General features: G+C 48.0%; 1 protein-coding gene across 10 annotated transcripts in view; it reads left to right on the forward strand.

Moving 5' to 3' along the window:
• Positions 1–18,887, forward strand: part of NPHP4 (nephrocystin 4) — a 140,143-nt gene that overhangs the window by 100,869 nt on the left and 20,387 nt on the right. For all 10 annotated transcript variants that reach the window (XR_014265690.1, XR_014265691.1, XR_014265692.1 and 7 more), the window contains 4 exons: positions 462–610; positions 767–958; positions 1,412–1,599; positions 17,251–17,411. Coding sequence is in view for 1 of the 10 variants with exons in the window: in XM_082469383.1 (XP_082325509.1) it covers positions 462–610; positions 767–958; positions 1,412–1,599; positions 17,251–17,411 (690 nt within the window). In the remaining 9 variants the exon portion in view is untranslated. The remainder of the gene's footprint in view (positions 1–461; positions 611–766; positions 959–1,411; positions 1,600–17,250; positions 17,412–18,887) is intronic.

Raw genomic sequence — 18,887 nt, forward strand, 5'->3', positions numbered from 1 at the left:
GTGACGTGGGGACAGGGAAGCGTTCACACAGGCTCGGGGGCTCCGTCCCACAGTCTCCCTAGCGTTACTGGAGATGGTTTCCTCTTTCTGTTCCGTAGACGTGGTTTTGAGGTTAATTTGCCTTCTCAGGCATCAGATGTCTCCTGTGCTACTGAGCTGTTCAAAAACTTATGATTCCTTCCTCGTTGCTTTTCGACTCACGTAAAATACAGGATGCCCAGGTGAATTTGAATTTCAGATAAACAATACTTTCCAGTATAAGTGTGGCCCGGATATTGCGTGGCATATACTTATACTAAAATTATTCATCGCTTACCTGAAATTCCAGTGCAGCTGAGCCTCCTGTGTTTTCACTCGCAGTGTGACGGAGGCAGTGCGCCCATGAGCCCCACGTCCAGGCACCCTTGGTTACGGGTTGGGATCCTCATTGGCCTCACCTGGGGCCCCATTGTGTTCGGCAGGAGTTCCCCTTGGAGGGCAGGATCTCTCACCTGGAAGCTGACCTGAGCCAGACGGCCTTGGCCCCGGGCACATCCACCGCTGAGCAGTTGCAGGAGCTGCCTTTCACACCTGTGCACGCCCCGCTCATCGTGGGAGCCTGGACCAGGAGGTGAGGACCAGGTCTGGGAGGGCCCAGGGCAAGTGCTGTGTGATCAACACCCTTTGACCCCCTGGACGGTAGGCTTTCCTAGAGAGCTGGCTTTCCGGGTCCTGCCTCTTGGCGGGCCCTCTCCTGGAGGCTGGCTCAGGAGGCCTTCTGTTCCAGCTCTGGAGGGAAGCCGTCACGAGCCTCCCTAGCGCTGCTGCGGTCCGCCGGCTTTCCCGAGATTCTGGACGCCAATAAGCAACCAGCTGAGGCCGTGAATCCTACAGATCCCGTGAAGTTCAGCCCTCAGAAGGAAGAATCAGACTGTCTGCAAAGCAACGAGATAGTGCTACAGTTTCTTGCCTTTAGCAGGTAAACTCTTGAATATTTGGTCTTTTGCTCTTTTCCTGGCTTTTGCATTTCTTGTGTTGAGGAAGAACTTCTGTGTGGCTCTGGCAGAATACTACGATCAGGTCTTAACGGGACTACAGAATGCCCTCGGTCTTTATTTTCGTTTGGCTGGGACCCACCCACTGCCATTTCCAAATGCTGTAAAACCTGCTTTGACCGCTCTTCTGTGGTCCTTAGTTACAGCGTGGACAGAGTGTCGCCCTGTCCTTGGGTACTGGTGTAACCCCGAGATCTGGGCTCTCCAGCCATGCCTGAAGTGGGGGGATGCCCGGCGGGCTCCCCGAGGTCGCAGTAGGGCTGCTGGTGTAGATGAAGGAGGCGGCCTCTCACCTGCTGTCTCCCTGCGAGCGTGTGACGAAAGCCCGGGTTCTCCGCCCGGACCCTTGATTCACTCGGAGCTGTCGTTGGATCCAGGGTGTCCCAGGACGACCAGGCAGCGCCGTGGCCACAGACTGTGTATTTCACCTTCCAGTTCTACCGCTTCCCCCCCGAGACAACGCCGCGGCTGCAGCTGGTTGAGCTGGACGAGGCCGGGAAGACCAGCTCGGCTTCCCTGCCCCACCTCCTCGTCCTGATTCACAAGGACGGCTCCTTCGATGCGGGTGAGCGCTGGGCACCCGGCAAACGCGAAATCCAGGGCCAAGCTTTGTCTGCGAATTTTATTATTTAAAAAAGGTTGAACAGTGAAAAACTTCAAACACGTTCACAGTTTGAGAGAAGAGTGCAATAAATCAGTGCTCGTGCCACTCACCTCTACAGTTATCAGTGACATCCCTGCCCAGGTCCCTCTCCAAACCAGGGCTATTTGATGCAAATTCCAGACGTTATATGATTTCATCTATAGATATTTTCTTACGTAGATCTAAAAAAGTAGTCTTTTTTAAAAAACATAAACTCAATAATATTACCCCATCTAAAACTTAATGATGACTTAATATTATCAAATATCTAGCCAATGTTAACATTTCCCCAATAACTTCATAACATTTTTTAATACTTTGTTCAAATCAGGATCTCAGTTAGGTTTGTACGTTGGGATGGTGTGACTCTCCAGTCTCTTTCTACCTGTAGCCGTCATCACCATCCTGTCTCTGTTTTTTCACTTTAATTTATTTGTTGAAGTCGCCACGTTGCTGGTCCCCTGGAGCCTCCCGGTGTCTGCACTTTGGTTTTGCGGCCCAGTGGTGACACCTGCGGTGTTGCTCTATCCCCTGTTTTGCCTGTAAATTGGAGTTAGATCTAGATGCGTGAGCAGATGCACGCTTTTTGTTTGGGGCAAGGAGTCGGTATTGCTGGAGGTGTGTCCCCGTCTCTGCAGCAGCACGAGGCCTGGGTTGCTTCTTATGCTTCATCAGTGACCATCAGGACTGGTGCTCCTGGATTGATCACTTCATTCAAGGCTGCACAGTGGTGACGTTTTACTCCTAGAATACGTCTTCGTTTGTCAGCCAGAATGCTTCCTTAAAACGAAGCTTCTCCTCATCAACTCTTTGGTTGCCTTGAGGTGCGATTCATATAGAGAAGGCAGAATAATGCTTGATTTTCTTCTCTTTTGTTTGCTAATTTTTAAAATAGTGAGACAGTTCCCAGCATCCTTCAAGGGCGGGGCCAATGGCTTTTTTTTCTGATATCATTATCAACTGATGGATTTAAACTGCAGTGGACTGAACATACCAAATATGTTATTGTTTTTGGTGGCCAGTTGTCCTGTCTTTGGCCAGTCACACGGCTCGTAAGGGACATACCTGGGGTCTGAACCACTGCTGCCTCTTGAGTAGAACTTAACAGGTGGAAAAAGATGTGTTAAAATATTAAATGAAATTAGTTTAACAACATTAACATCAGACAAAAGTGACAGAAGGCAAAGACATTGCTGGGGATCCAGAAGCCTATTAAATAATAATTAAGGGAATAATTCACTAGGAAAAAATGATTCTGAATCCGTGAACTTCTAACAACCACAGCTTCCAAAGATAAAGGACAAATTGATGGACTTTATAAGGAGAAACTGACAAACCTACAATCATAGGAGGTTCTGACACACTTCTGTCAGTAAATTGATTGATCAAGCAGAAAAAAATTAATGAGAATATTATAAAATACAATTTAAAGAGATGATCTTATAGAACCTGTACAACCAATTTAGAGAATATGCTTTATTTTCAAGTATCCTTTGAAACTTATAAAAACTGATTATTCATATATGTGTGTATATATCTTAGGCCACCAAGCAGGTATTGCCATATACCAAGAGACCCTATATCTAATCTAATTTTATAGCATTCTTTGACCATAATACCTCAAGGTCAGAAATCATTCACTGCCCTCCCCCTGGAAGGCTCCAAACTGCTGGATTTTTTTGAATTTTAAAACAAATTTCTAATTTTTCCCTAGGTAAATGAAGAAATCAATGTAGAAATGGCTGCTTACAACTGAATGACAAAATAATATTGCATATCAAAAGTAATAAGTAAAATGGCCTCAGCCATAAAAAGGAACGAAATTGGGTCATTTGTAGAGACGTGGATGGACCTAGAGACTGTCATACAGGGTGAAGTAAGTCAGAAAGAGAAAAACAAATATCGTATATCAACACATATGTGTGGACTCTAGAAAAATGGTACAGATGATCTTATTTGCAAAGCAGAAATAGAGACACAGACATAGAGAACAAACGTATGGATACCAAGGGGGAAGGGGGGTGTGGGTTGAATTGGGAGATCGGGATTGACATGTATACATTATTGGTACTATGTATAAAACAGATAACTAATGAGAACCTACTGTGTAGTGCAGGAAACTCTGCTCAATGTTCTGTGGTGACCTAAATGGGAAGGAAATCCGAAAAAGAGGGGATATACGTATATGTATAGCTGATTCAATTTGCTGTCCAGTAGAAACTAACTCAACATTGTAAAGCAACTATACTCCAGTAAAAATTAACTTAAAAAAAAGCTAATAAGTAAAATGGTAATTACAGGGAAATTTGCAGCTTTAAATGCTTATATTGTTGGTAAAGAAGAAAGTATCGTTTAACATGCTGATCTAATTGTTCAGCTCAAGAAGTTTGGTGAAAAAGAACCAGAACAAACCCAATAAAAGTAGAAGGAAAGAAATTAGAAAATGAGCATAAATGCTTAGAAAACAAAGAAGTAGTGGAAAGGGTCAGCCAGATTGTTGGGCGCGAGGAGTCACGGGCACAGCAGGTGATGCCCCGTTCCCTTGTCCAAGGTCAGAATCAGTGTGGAGAGTCAGAGCCGTTGTGGGAATGGGGTTAGCCCGAGAGCCCGTGGTGCTTGCCGGGCCCCCATCAGATGAGTGGCAGGCAGAGGTCGGGCTGGGCAGCCGCCGTCGACCTGGAACCTGGGGCAGAGCTGCTGCCCCCCCTCTTTCCTGTGGACCGCGGCCTCCTCTCTTCCTGTGGACAAATCTGAAAAGAAGAGACAGGGGAAGGGGTGAGAAGCTTGGACTCTGCTGCTTCCCCCAAACCCACCAGCCTGTGAGCTGCTCTTGCCCTGGGAGGAGGGTATGCTGGGCAGAGGGCGGCACGGGCTGTCCCTCTGCACGGAGGTGGGGCTTGGGGACGATGTGTTCCTGCAACCTTCCTGCGTTTTGTTCTCTCAGCTCACGTAACCGTTGAGTTTATGGCCAGCGGGGCTGTGGCCCTCCTTGGGGGAGGGGACCAGTCACCACTGGGGAGGTTTCCCAGCCTTCCTGGGACCACTGCTCCCGAACCCACCACCTTTCCTTTGCCAGTCCCCCCAGGACCAGCAGTGGGTAGTTTAGCCTGTGTCCCCAGAAGGCTCGGAAATGGATCAGAGTAATGCATGGATTTCGGGGCCCCTCTGCACCCATTGCTGACCATTCACTCCCTATTCTGTTTCCCGTGCTAAATGCTATCCAGTCACTTGATCCGGTGGAGCTCATTGGAGGTTCTGCAATGAGGTTAAAGGATAGTGTTAATTAAGATAATTCAATAAAAAAGGCCAACCACTTAAGAGACGCTCCTGATTTGACTGTAAACCCCTTTCCATTATGAATTGCCCAGAGAGAAATTAGTCCAAAAATTAAATTTCCCTGCAAGTGGAAGTCCAAAGAAATTAAACTCCAGAATCAAATTTTCTTGTCATGGTGAATTAAAATTCAAAGTCCACAAAGGCTTTGCAATTTCTTACACAGCTGAGTCTTGGCCAAAGACGCCTCTGACTGAGCAGATCTGGGCTTCCTTTGGCAGCCCAAACTTGGGGGCTCTCTCCGGATGGACCGGGTTCCTCAAGACCTCAGAAGGTTGAGCTGGCTCAGCACCGAGTCTTTCATGGGCCTCACTTAAGACGTTTTCTTTTGTTGTTGAAATATAACATGCATACAACAAAGTGCACCATTCCATGAATCTTTTTTTTTTAATAAATGTATTTATTTATTTATTTTTGGCTGCGCTGGGTCTTCGCTGCTGCACATGGGCTTTCATTTTAGTTGCGGCGAGCGGGGGCTACTCTCTGTTGCAGTGCACGGACTTCTCATTGCGGTGGCTTCTCTTGTTGTGGAGCACGGGCTCTAGGTGCGTGGGCTTCAGTAGTTGTGGCACGCGGGCTCAGTAGATGTGGTGCATGGGCTCTAGAGCACGGGCTCAGTAGTTGTGGCTTGTGGGCTCAGTAGTTGTGGCTCATGGGCTCTAGAGTGCAGGCTCAGTAGTTGTGGCTCGTGGGCTCAGTAGTTGTGGCTTGCGGGCTCAGTGGCTGTGGCTCACGGGCTCTAGAGCGCGGCCTCAGTAGTTGTGGTGCACAAGCTGAGTAGTTGTGGCTCGCAGGCTCAGTAGTTGTGGCGCATGGGCTTAGCTGCTCCATGGCATGTGGGATCTTCCCAGACCGGGGCTCGAACCCGTGTCCCCTGCATTGGCAGGCAGATTCTCAACCACTGCACCCCCAGGGAAACCCCGTGAATTTTTAAGGATGGTTAGACCTTATTTGTTAGAGCAGTTCTAGATTTACAGAGAAACTGAGCCGATAGCCCAGAGCCCCATATACTCCCGCCCCCACTGTCTCCTCCGTTAGCAACTTCTTACATTCACGATGAGCTGATATTGGTACAGTGTTAATAATTGAAGCTCAGAGTTTACATTAAGGTTTACTCTCCCCACGTTGTACGTCATATGGATCTTGACAAATGTGTAACATCATATATCCACCGTTACAGTATCAACCAGAGTAATTTCACTGCCCTAAAAATCCCCTGTGCTCCACCCTGCCAGCTACTGATCTTTTCACTGTCTCCATAGTTTTGCCTTTTCCAAGATGTCATATAGTTGAAATTATATAGTGTATGCTTTTCAGATGGCTTCTTTCACTTAGTAACATGCATTTAAGGTTCCTCCATGGCTTTTCGTGGCTTGATAGCACATTTATTTTTGGCACTGAATGATACTCTGGACGTACCTCGGTTTATTTATCCATTCACCTGCCAAAGGGCATCTTGGTTGCTTCCAGTTTGTTGTTTGGGATTTTGTGTGGACATACATTTTCAACTAATTTGGGTAAAATACCTAGGAGCCCAGTTGCTGGATCGTATAGTAAAAGTATGTTAAGCTTTGAGAGAAACTGCCCAACTGTCTTCCAAAGTGGCTGCACCATTTTGCATTCCCACCAGCAGTGAATGAGAGTTCCTGCTGCTCCACATTCTTGCCAACATTTGATGTTGTCAGTGTCCTGGATTTGGGCCATCCAAGTAGGTGTGTAGTGGTAGCTCATTGTTTTAATTTACAGTTCCCTAATGACAGATGATGTAGTGTGTCTTTCCATCTGCTTACTTATTATCTGTATATCTTCTGTTCGGATCTTTAGCCCATTTTTAAATTGGATTGTTTGTTTTCATATTTGTTGTGTTTTAAGAGTTCTTTGTATATTTTGGATATGAATCTTTTATCATGTATGTGTTTTCCAACTGTTTTTTCCCAACTTGTGGCTTATCTTTTTCATTCTCTTAATGGTGTCTTTCTCAGAGCAGAGGTTTTAAATTTTAATGACATCCAGCTTATCAATTATTTCTTTTATGAATCGTGCTTTTGGTGTTGTAGCTAAAAAGTCATCACCAAATCTGAAAGGTCACCTAGCTTTTTTCCTATGTTATCTTCTAGGAGTTTGATAGTTTTGCATTTTACATTACAAAAATTAGCATTTTGAGTTAATTTTTGTAAAAGGTGTAATTTTTACAAAGTGAACACATCTGTGTCACTACCACCCAATTCGGATGGGGCTGTAGAACGTTACAGAGCAACCCCCCAACCCCAGTTGATGACCTCCCCCAAGGGTAACTGCTCTTCTGAATTCTATCACTCTGCATCAGTTTTACCTGTTTTTTGGACTTAAACGGATCATATTATCCATACCATTTTGAATCTAACTTCTTTTGCTCAACCTCATGTCTGGGAGATTCCTCCATGTTGCTGTATGTAGCAGTAGTTTGTCCGTGATCTTGGCTGTATAGAAACCCGTTGTCCGAATATTCCACAATGTTTACCCATTCTGCTGTGCACAGGCCTTTGAATCATTTCCAGGTTTTGGCTCTTTTGAATAATGCTGCTGTGAACATATTTAAAACATTGTGAAGTGATCAGCCCAACAAGTCTAGGTAGCATCCATCATCGAACATAATTATAAAATTCTGTGTTTCTTGTGACGAGAACTTTTACGATCTACTCTCTTAGCACCTTTCAAGTACGCAACACGGTGTTATTAACTGTGGTCACCGTGCTGTGCATCACATCCCCGTGACTGACTTATTTTATAACTGGAGGTTTGTACCTTTTGGCCCGCTTCACCCATTTTGCCCACCCCCTGCCCCACCTCTTGCAACTACCAGTCTGCTTTCTGTATTTAACGAGCCTGATTCTTTTTTTAAAGATTTCACGTATAAGTGAAATCATATGGTATCTGTCTTTCTCTGATCCATCCACGTCGTCACAGATGTCAAGATTACCTTCTTTTTAACGGCTGAGTAATATTTCGTATGTATACATACTGCATTTTCTTTATCTGTCCATCCATAGGTGGACACTTAGGTAGCTTCCACATCTTGGCTATTATAAATAATGCTGCAATGAACATGGGGGGGGGTGGGGTGCAGATTTCTTTTCGAGTGAGTGTTTTTGTTTTCTTTGGTTAAATACCCAGGAGTGGGATTGCTGGATCATGTGGTAACTCTATTTTAAGTTTTTTGAGGAACCTCCAAAAAAGGTTTGGAGGAGGCTTTCATAGTGGCTGCACCACTTTACATTTCCAGCAGCAGTGGAGGGTTCCCTTTTCTCCACACCCTCACCAGTACTGGCTCTCTCTTGCCTTTTTAATAATATACGATCATTCTTTTGGTGCACGTGTGTGTGTGCGCATCTGCATTGGTCTGTGCCTGGGACTGAAGTTGCTGGGTCCCTGGGCAGCACAGGTCTAGCTTTGGTGCATTCCTTCCCCAGTGCTGTGCCAGCTTACACACCCACTGGAGTAGACGGAAAGTCTGAACTGCCCGTGTCCTTGCTGGTTGTGTAATGTGTGTGGCTCTGTTTGTTTCTTTCACGTGACCTCCTGGTGGGCATGTGCCGGCATCGCCTGGCTGACCGATAACCTTCCACATGCTGTCGCCTTTGGCAGATCCTCCTTTGAAGTGCTTTGCCCATTTTTTATTGTGTTGTCTGTTTTTCAGTTTGTAGGTGTTATGTATATATCCTGATCCCAGACCTTCTTCAGATGTTATAAATATCTCCTCCCGCCTTTGACTCTGTTAATGGTATCTTTTGGTTAACAGAAGTTTTCCATGAAAATTACGTCCAATTTATCAGTCCTTTCCTTAATGGGCAGATTTCCTAAGCTACACCCAAAATGAGTTTGTCTCCACAAAGTCTTGAAGATATCCTCCTATGTTACCTTCTAGAAGCCTTTTTTCCCTTTTTTTTTTTCTTTTTTTTCTTTTTTCCCTGTTTATATTCAGATCTAGAATTCATCTGGAATTGATTTTGTGTATCCTGTGAGGTAGGGACTGAGGTTTGTGACCTTCATAAAGAATGCAGAGAGTTAATAGGACATAAAAGATTTTAAAAGCATTGGCTCCACACCCACCAAGCTTACGAAGTGAGTCATTTCTCAGCCTGGACTACTTATTTTAAGCAAAATGTTGTTCCCAGAATCCAAAGTTTGGTTTTGCCAAAGACGATAGCAGAGACTCAGGGGTGCATGAGGGCAGAGAGAAAAAGCCCTGGTCTCAGCTCTGCCACACGATTGCTCTTTTCTGGTGGGTGGACCCACTTATGCAAAGTGGCATTTGAGACGTTGTTGTCTTCTGGCAAAGTCTGGACGTTTACAGTCTTGGCAGCCCTGACCACCAGCTCTCGTGGAGGGTCACCGCTTCCCCTCCTGGTCTGCGTCCTGGGGCCCAGAGTCCATGATGTGGCTCCCACACGCCCTCGTGGGCAGCCCTCAGCAGGCTCATGCCGAACGGCGGCCACATCTGGTCCAGCGGGAGAAACCGCAGCTTCTGGAACCTGCGGCCCGTGGGCCTGGTGACTGCCTCTGCCACACTAGTCCCTGTTCTCCATTGTGAGTAGACTTTCTTTTGTTTCCTCTTTTTCTTCAGGAGTGGGATGTGCCTCTGGACTTTCCTCACTTACTAGTGTCCCCTGCTCCTTTCAGGAAGGTTCCCCCAAGTTTGTGGCCGTTTCATCTGCTTGTGTTGGTGTCCGTCCTTCTACAGCACATGCATGGGGCCGCCTTTCCTTGTTATTTCCCTTGCTTTCTTGCCTGTTTTTTTCTAACATGTTGTTCGTCTAACATGCGTCTCTTGGTGTTTTTGTCTAGTGGGGTCTTGCCTAGTGTGAGAGCTGGAGTCTGGGTCAGCCAAGAGCATCCATTGTCCTAAAGAACTCTCGTCCATCTTCCCACCCCTGAGTTATCCCAGCCAAGGGGGCATCTCCCACCAGACCAGCGTCCAGGTCTGGACCCTCTAGTACAGCCTTGATCGCCTCTTCCTTACTGGATCTTGTCTTTCCTGTGTCTTCTCCAGGTGCCCTAATCCCGTGTCCCCAGCTACAGAAGTTGTGTTGGTGCATTTGGGAATACCTGCTTTATCTCTTTGTTTATCTTTCCCCCGACCTCAGAATCATTTGAATGTAAAATGCAGGTGTGGTGACACTTTACCTCTAAATATAGCAGCACACATTACTTAAAAATAAGGACATCTGGGACTTCCCTGGTGGCACAGTGGTAGAGAATCCGCCTGCCAATGCAGGGGACATGGGTCTGAGCCCTGGCCCGGGAAGATCCCACATGCCGCGGAGCAACTAAGCCCGTGCGCCACAACTACTGAGCCTGCGCTCTAGAGCCCGCGAGCCACAGCTACTGAGCCTGCGTGCCACAACTACTGAAGCCTGTGCACCTAGAACCCGTGCTCTGCAACAAGAGAAGCCACCGCAATGAGAAGCCCGCGCACCACAACCAAGAGTAGCCCCCGCTCACCGCAACTAGAGAAAAGCCTGTGCACGGCAACGAGGACCCAATGCGGCCAAAAATAAAATATAAATAAATAAATTTATAAAAAAATAAGGACGTCCTTTTCTATACACACAATTCTGTTATCATACTTAAGATTATAAGAATTTCATAGTCAAGTTTTCCCATTTCCCCTCATATGTCCATTGTAGCTGTTTTTTGCTCTGACATCCAGTCCAGGCCCATGTATTATCTGTAATCATGTGTTCAGTCTCTTTTCGTTGAGACTTGTCCCCTGCATTCTTTGTCCAGTGTTGGTGCCTGTTTGAAGAGACCTAGCGAGTTGTGGAATGTCCCACATTCCGTGTGTCTGATTGTTTCCTCACCTGGTTGTCTACCTCGTTCATCTCCAGTAGTTCTCGTCCACTGGGGGAAGGGCTGAGGGCTCAGTCTCATCCTGGATTTGGTGTGAACTCTTCATTGTTGAGGCCGCGTGCTGCTTGTGCATCCCATCGGAGGCACCGACGTCAGGCCGTGTCACCATGTGGGTGCCAGTGTGAGCACTTGGTAGGGGCACCCGCCCCAGGTGTCTCCAGTGGGAAGAGGTAGGCGCTTCCCCTTTTGTGCTTGGAAGACTTCTTGGGGCTGTTCTTGGGCTTCATGTGGATATCCGACCCCTGCAGCCCTTCACCTACTGTCCTAACATCCTTGGCTGTGCTTTGCCTGGATCAGCTATTTAAATGGAGCTTTCAAAATTGTAATTCTTCTAATGCTATCATTTGGTCTCCCTTTATGAGCTGGCATTCTTCTATAAAAAGAGACTTTCTCTCATCAACCAGGGGTGAACTACATATATGTCCTCCAAAAAAGGCAGAACAAATGTTTAGTACTTTCCCTTTAATTTCTAATTTTCAGAGTAAGAACTTACTGTAATAGTTACTCTAATAGTGACAGTTCAGGTTTTGTATATCCTAGCTCTTTGTTTCGTCTTTGGCCGGCTGTAGCCCTTCGGGTTGGCCTGAGTCTGTTGACACGCTCTGGTTGGACTTTGGGCAGGTCCTCCCTTTCTGGAGCAAAGGTGTCCAGGCTCGCCTTGTGCTTTTTCTGCCTCAGATCCGGTCACCCGTTTCTCCCGGGAGCCTGGCCCCCCACTGGGAGTGCTTTCTAAAGATCACAATCCGGGCGCTTTTGATCAGCGTCTCAACTGCTTCTAGGCCTTTCCCTGGGCAGAGCTGGGGCATGTATATTAAAACATGAGTTCACCTTGATATTTCTAATTTAAATTTAGAAGTTTTTCCCTAAAATATTTTATTTGTATCTCCTCTTAAACCGAAAATCGTGTTTCCTGATAATATATTTACTTATTTACTTTCCCTTATAATTTACACAATGTATTTTCAAAATTACACCGCCAGTTTGAATACTAATGATACATGGCTGACAAAAGTTCAGATTTCTTTGTGTTCTTCTGGTCTTGGACTGTGTCCCACCGAGGATGTAGAGTGAGTGAGTGTGGCCCAAAGCCCTTGTGTTCATTCTTTTCTCTATGGAGTTATGTTGCCTATTTGATGTTCAATCGAATTTGTTGGTTTCAGTTTGTTTTCAATTTCATATTTGCTTTCTTTCCTTTTTGATTGGAATATTTATGTGGCCCCAAACATAAAACCGTAGTTGAATGAGCACTCAAGGCTCCCTTCGACCCTCATCCCTCTAGACAGTCCCCACCTGCTCACCGGCCTGGGGGTAACCAGGTTTCTAGTTTCTGGCTTAAGCAAATATTTACGTTTTTATTTTTTGTTTTCTCTTATTCAGTAGGTGGCATACCAAATACACTTTTTCACTGTGCTGTTTTCAGTTAACTTTCCATCCTGAGTTCCACTCCATGTGGAAACCGTCTGCATTGTTTTTACCGCTACATCGTCCTACATTGGATGCATGTTCTGTGGTTTATTTAACCATCATCCTACTGATGGAGGTTTGGGTCTTTCCAGGGTTCTGCTATTTCAGATAATGCAGCAATGAGTAACCTTGTGTTTCTCGTGTTTTCTGCGTGTGGAGGTGTGTTTTAGGGCAGATTGCTGGCAGTGGGATTATAGGATAAAAGGCTTCAGTGGTGTTGACAGACACCACCACCTCCCCTCTGTTAGCCTGAGATCTTTTGGCCTCCTCCACAAAATAGGTTGTTACGTTCTGATTGATGTGAGATAGATCTTAGTGCAGTTTTAATGTGCATTTCTCTTGTAATGAGTGAAGTTGAGCATCTTTTGTCTTTGTCTGCAAACTTCTATTCATATCTTTTTCCATTTCTCTATCAGCTTTTTCATCTATTTTGTCCTCTGTTTTGGGAACTGTATTAGGAAGATTAGCTGTTGCCTATGATATACATTGCAGATATGCTTCCTACTTTGCCATTTGTCTTTTTGCTTTGCTTATGATGGGTTTTGCTATGTAAAGGTGTTACTTTTGTGTAGTCTAATGTGTCAGTCTTTTATTGCTTCTAGCTTCTTCAGTCATAGATGCAAAGGCTTTCTCCTCCCCTAGCTCAGCAAGAGATTCGTGCGTGGTTTCTTCTAGGATTTACAGGTTTCATTTTTCACATTTAGATTTCTGATCTCTATGTAGTTTATCCTGCTGTGTGATGGCAGATACGGATCAGTTTTATCTTTTTCCAAATGTCTATCCAGTTGACCTAGTACTATTTATTAAAACGTTCGTCTTTTTCCCCAGTGCCTTGAGAGCCACCCTTATCATATACCGAACTTTTTTTTATTACTTGGGTGTAATTCTGGATTTTCTTGCTCGTTCCATTAGACTAGAGGTTGGCAAACGGATTTCTGTTAAGGGCCAGATCATAAATATTTTAGACTTTCTCGGTTCACATATGATCTCTGTGTAATCATTTTCTTCTTTTTTTGACTTTTGTTTTTCACAACCCTTAGAAAACATAAAAGCCATTCTTAGCTCACAGCTGGGTTGGCCTGTGGGCTGTAGTTCACCAGACTCTTCATGAGACTGTCTGTCTACACACGAAGGTCGCGCTCTTTGATCAGAGGTGTTATGCTGTTCTTTTTTGCGCGGTTCTCCAGACATTCTTGCTGGTTTAGTTTTCTATGTGAACTTGTTAGGCTCTGTCTGGGGTTCTGGAGAAGTTCATAGATGAACGAGAGGGGAACTGCCCTTGAAGGACAGGAGGGGACCTGCCCAGGAACAGGGATGTCTTCCCATCTGCTCATTTCTGCTTCCCTGTCTTCTGAAGGCACATAAATGTACCTTAAATAGGTTTTGCTATTTTCTTGTTTTTTAATCAATTAGATTTTGCATTTCTCTTTATTATTACCCCCCTTCTGCTTTCTTTTTGGTATTCTCTATTGTTATTTTCCTAATTTGTTTGAGTTGCTTAATTCATTTATTTTAATTCTTTTGTTCTTGTGGATATAAAGTATTGAAGGCTATGAATTTTCCTTTGATTATTGCTTTATGTTTTGGTGATTCTGATAAGTAGTATTTTCATTATTATTATTCTAGAAAATCTGTTTTGATCGTGTTTTCCCTTTGACACAGAATTATTTAAGAATAAGTGAATTGTTTTGAAAAATTTTTTCCAATTCCTAGTTTGTTGGATTGTGATCAGAGAATATTATTTGTAATATTTCTACTTTAAGGAGCGTATTTAGGTTTTCTTTGTGGTGAAATAGACAGTAAATTTTTTTTAATGTTCCAAATATACTTGAAAAGATATATTCTCTGTTATTGGGGTACCATGTTGTATGTGTATGCATACACTCTGCCTTATGGGTTAGCTGGTCTGGTCTTCTGTATCCTTACTTATTTATGGTCCACTTGACCTGCCTTGAAAGGAAAGCGATTGTTCGGTCTCCACTGTCATTGTGTTTTCATCTGTTTCTTCTTACATCTCTGGATTTCGGCTTTGTTATTTGGTGCATAGATACTCCAAGCTGTTACGCATTCATCATGCTTTGTAGACGGTAGTGTTATAAAGTGTTTGTCATCAGAGGAGTCGTGGCTGCCTTCACAGAGCAGGAGGTGTTTGTCATGAAGGAGGGGTGGAGATTGAGAAGAGGGGTGGGGGAGGACCGTCCAGCTGGAGGCAGAGCATCTGCCAGACCTGGCCGTGGTGGTGGGGCAGGACTGAGGTGCAGCAGGGACCCCAGCTGGGCTGGGTGGCGTCTGTGCAGGGGTGAGGGAGGTAAGCCGGGGAGCCTGAGCAGACCCTGTGGGGTGGTACCACTACCCCCAGGAGTCAGTGGTCAGCGCCACTGCAGGTTTTTGAGTGGGACGGAGACGACGCAGGACTCCTTTCGTGGATGCTTCGGCAGTGCCATGGGATGGACCGTGGGGAACCTGGACCTCAGGGAAGGCCACTGAGGAGTGGGTTGTCTTAGCCAGACAGGAGCAAAGGGGTCCGAGCCTACAGTGGGGAGGGATTGGGAGGGTCCAGCGTGAGGGGCCTTGGGCTGTGCCCAGACCAGGGTGGCCCCCGTGTGCGACACTCAGCACACTGTCAGCTCGGGGCTCAAAGTGTCCCCCCGAGACCGTGAGCTCCATCAGGGCAGGGACCCTGTCCGTCCTGATCTCCCCACACGACCCCACACAGGGCCTGGCACATTTGCCGCATGTGAATTCATGGTCGTATTGCGGGGACCCGGCAGCTGACGGGACGTGGTGATGATGGAGCCCAGCCAGGGCGTCGGGAGGACGTGGTGCCGGGCGGCACTCTGGGGGGACGCAAGGGGGAGCTGGCTGGGGAGGAAGACGCGGGGTCCAGCTGGGACATACTGCGTTCAGGCGCGAGTGCAAGTCTGGGTGGAGGCCCCGTGGGACTGGAGGTGTCGGGGGTGGTGTGAAGGGCGCCCAGGGAAGGGTGTCTGTGGGTGTCGTCTGGGAGGTCGCCCCGCACGTTCGCGTCCGGCTGCATCCTGGGCCGGCAGTCGGCCCGGCGGGACCCGTCAGGTGGTGCTGCCGGCGGTGCTGTGAGCTCGACCCTCCTCCTTCCCCGGTCCTCACTGCAGTCCTCCCTGCGCCTGGATGAGCCAGCCTGCGGGCGGCTGTCGGGAGGCTGATCGGGTGCCGCAGGCCGCTTGCTTCTCACACCTGGCCGTGGGGGGCCGGGGTGGGGGGGCGCGTGACCCTGGCCTCCACTGGCCCCGTGACTTGGTCTGAGCGCGCGGGGTGGGACACTGGGGCCTGGCCTGCCGTGCGCGACGTCATTCCCAGCCCCTCCCGCGGTCTTTGGGCTGCGGCTCCCTGCGCCTCCATCCTGGAGGGTGCTTCTGTCGGCGCTCCAGCTGTGGCGGAAGCCAGGGCCCCGCTGGTCCTTGCTCCGCATCCCCTGGGCCCGCCGGGGGCCCTCCCCCCGCGCTCCTCCTCAGCGCCCAGAGCTGGGTCCCGTCCTGACCTGCTTCACTGCTCCCGCTGACCGCACTGTCCTGGCCTTGAGGACAGCGGAGAGGGCGCTGTGTGGGCCCCCACGGGGCGAGGTGGCTGCCGGGGGGCGAGGGTCTGAGCCTGCCCGGGGCCGCTTGGGCTGCTGAGCCAACATCCGCCTTCCTCCCTGGGGTTAGCGGTCTGCTCAGCGGGGCCACGTAAATACTGTTACATCATTGATGGAAAGGGCAGAAATGTTGTTCTCAGCGTGTTTCCCCTGCATTGCTGTCCCTGCACTTTAACTAATGGTGACTTCAATGACATCTGTGCCAATTTAGGATTAATGGTGATGCCACTTCGCAAAGGTGAAGGCGGGGGCCGCAGTCCGGCTCCTGTCTCGTAGTGATAAGCCTGGCACCAGGAGCGACCTTGGAGAGGCCTGTGCTTCTGTGGGGCTGCTGGGCGTGTTGGGGGCGGGAGGCATCGGGGTGGCCTAAGCACCGTGTGCTGAGCTCCGTCTCAGTTTGAGCTCTCCATGCTCCTGTGTGTGAATACCCAGGTTTCTAAAAAATTTTATCGGAGTCTAGTTGATTTACAATGTTGTGTTAATTGCTGCTGTACAGCAAAGTGATTCAGTTATACATATATATACATTCTTTTTCATATTCTTTTCCATTACGGTTTGTCACAGGATATTGACTATAGTTCCCTGTGCTATACACTAGGACCTTGTTGTTTATCTATTCTGTATATAATAGTTTGCATCTGCTAACCCCAAACTCCCACTCCGTCCCTCTCCCACCTTCCTCCTCCTTGACAACCAGAAAGTCTGTTCTCTGTGTCTGTGAGTCTGTTTCTGTTTTGAAGATAAGTTCATTGGTGTCATATTTTAGATTCCACATATGAGTGTTATTATATGATATTTGTCTTTCTCTGTCTGACTTACTTCACTTAGTATGATCATCTCTAGGTCCATCCATGTTGCTGCAAATAGCATTATTTCATTCTCTTTTTATGGCTGAGTAGTATTCAACTGTGTATATGTACCGCATCTTCTTTATCTGGTGACCACCCGGTTTTGACAGAAGATGTAGACGGCATTTCTCCCTAAATCCTGTGCGCCCAGAGTCATACTCGGTGGCTGGCCCCGTTGGGGCATCTGTCCTTATCCAGCATAGACTGTTTCACCAGGACTCAGTTAAAAAACATCAGTCTTATTTGGGGAGGAGCTTTTTGTATACCTTGGAAAGAAATGTAATGTTTCGATTAATGTATTTATTAAGCTGTAACTCTGACAGAAGCAGAAATTAGTCATCATGACCAGAACAGAAACTCCTCCAAGTGTAAAGATAATAAATGATTCCAATTACTTCTGGGCACATTTGGGGCCTCTTTGCACAGGGTCTCCGGGCTTTCAGCTGAAGTACCTGGTGGACTCTGGATTCCTGAGACCCGGGGAGCAGCGCTGGTTCGCCCGCTACCTGGCCATGCAGACCCTGCAGATCGACATCTGGGACGGAGACTCCCTGCTTCTCATCGGATCCGCCGCCGTTCAGATGAAGGTAGCGTTTCCCCGCGGTCCTTCCTGTGCGGTCTGTCGCCCGGCAGTGTGGGCCATCGTCCAGCGCTGGGCATCGTCCAGGGGCCTGGCTTCTTGGTTCACAAATTCAAAACACTGCTGAGTCCTCTCCTTCCCCGAAGGAAAGGATGTTCACAGAGTCTGAACTCGATCTGCTAGGTTACACCCGCCCAGTTGTCAGTTCCTCCTGTGAACTGACCCACCAGGTGATGTCACCTCTGCTCCCTTGACGGTGAGGATGGATGTTCCCTGAGAGCAGCTCGGGATCGGCCTTGTTCCGCAAGAGGCTGGCCGGTCCATCAGAGGTGTGCCCTCAGGGCGGAGGACAGGATGAATGAATGTGGGGTGGGAAGATGTTTCCTGGTGCCTGTTCTCAGTTCCATGAATTGTGCTTCTCTCGTTCTAACTAGAATCAGAAGCTAATTCGTTTTCTAACTGTGCTTCCCATTCTCCTCATATTCTAAAACTGAAGTCCATGCATTAATTCAATTTTCTTCCCAGGGTTTCTCCCCAAACCTTCCCTTCCGTGTGACCAGGACCCCAGAGGGTCACCGTGGGGTCACATGGCGGCCTCTGGGCCGGGCACTGGGCCACATCCACTTGCCGACATGCCGTCCCGAGAGTTTTCCTCCCTGCCTTGAGGTGGACGGGGGAGAGGATACAGCACCATCGCTGCAGCTCTGGAATCTCTCTGACCTTCATTCACTTTTCCTTCATCCCACACAGCTATTTCCCTCTGGATTCCAGCCACGGGCCCCCTTGGTTTCCCTTCCTGAGCCTTGCATGGCTGGTCACTGAGGCCTGCAGATCTGGTCCCCTCCCCCCTTGCTCCTCAGCACCCCGGCCCACGAGGAGCTCATGGCTCCTGTACCGCAGTGGCCCCGGCCCCGTGCTCCCCATCCTCTGGGGGCCGCCTGCTCCTCCGTCCCTCCCTTCCTCTGGCGGCTGACCCGGGCTGTAACTGTCCCATCCACCGGGGCTCAGGGCCCTTCCCTGAGGGGCTGAGGCCCTCAGGACAGTGGAAGGAGCCGGGGGGCAGTGGGCAAAGAGTTACGGGGCGGGGTCACAGCTGGCGAGGACTCAGCAGGTGTCGGCTGATGTTCTCACTCCTCGGGCCCCCGAGGTCGTCATGGATGTTGCCCGTCTGTCTCCTACACTGGCCAGTGATGCCATGGAGGGTGGGAATGGGATGGCCACTGACCCCTCCCCAGCAGTGTCCTAGGCCACCGTGGGTAGGGCATGGCTGACAATGGATGAATAGAAGGAGGGAGGGAGGGGTGAGGCGAAAGGCAGGAGGGGTGGGGCGGGGCGAGGCAAGGGGAGGGAGGGGCGAGCGAAGCGAATGGAGGGGTTATTTGATCTCATCCTCCACGAAGAGCCCCTTCAACAAGTGCTGTCAGGTTTACTGACACAGAATTGGTTTAAATAAAATGGAATTTTACTTTTTAAAAATAAGCAA

This window comes from Balaenoptera physalus (genome assembly GCF_965194825.1).
Source record: "Balaenoptera physalus genome assembly, chromosome: 1".
NCBI classification, from domain to species: Eukaryota; Metazoa; Chordata; class Mammalia; order Artiodactyla; family Balaenopteridae; genus Balaenoptera; species Balaenoptera physalus.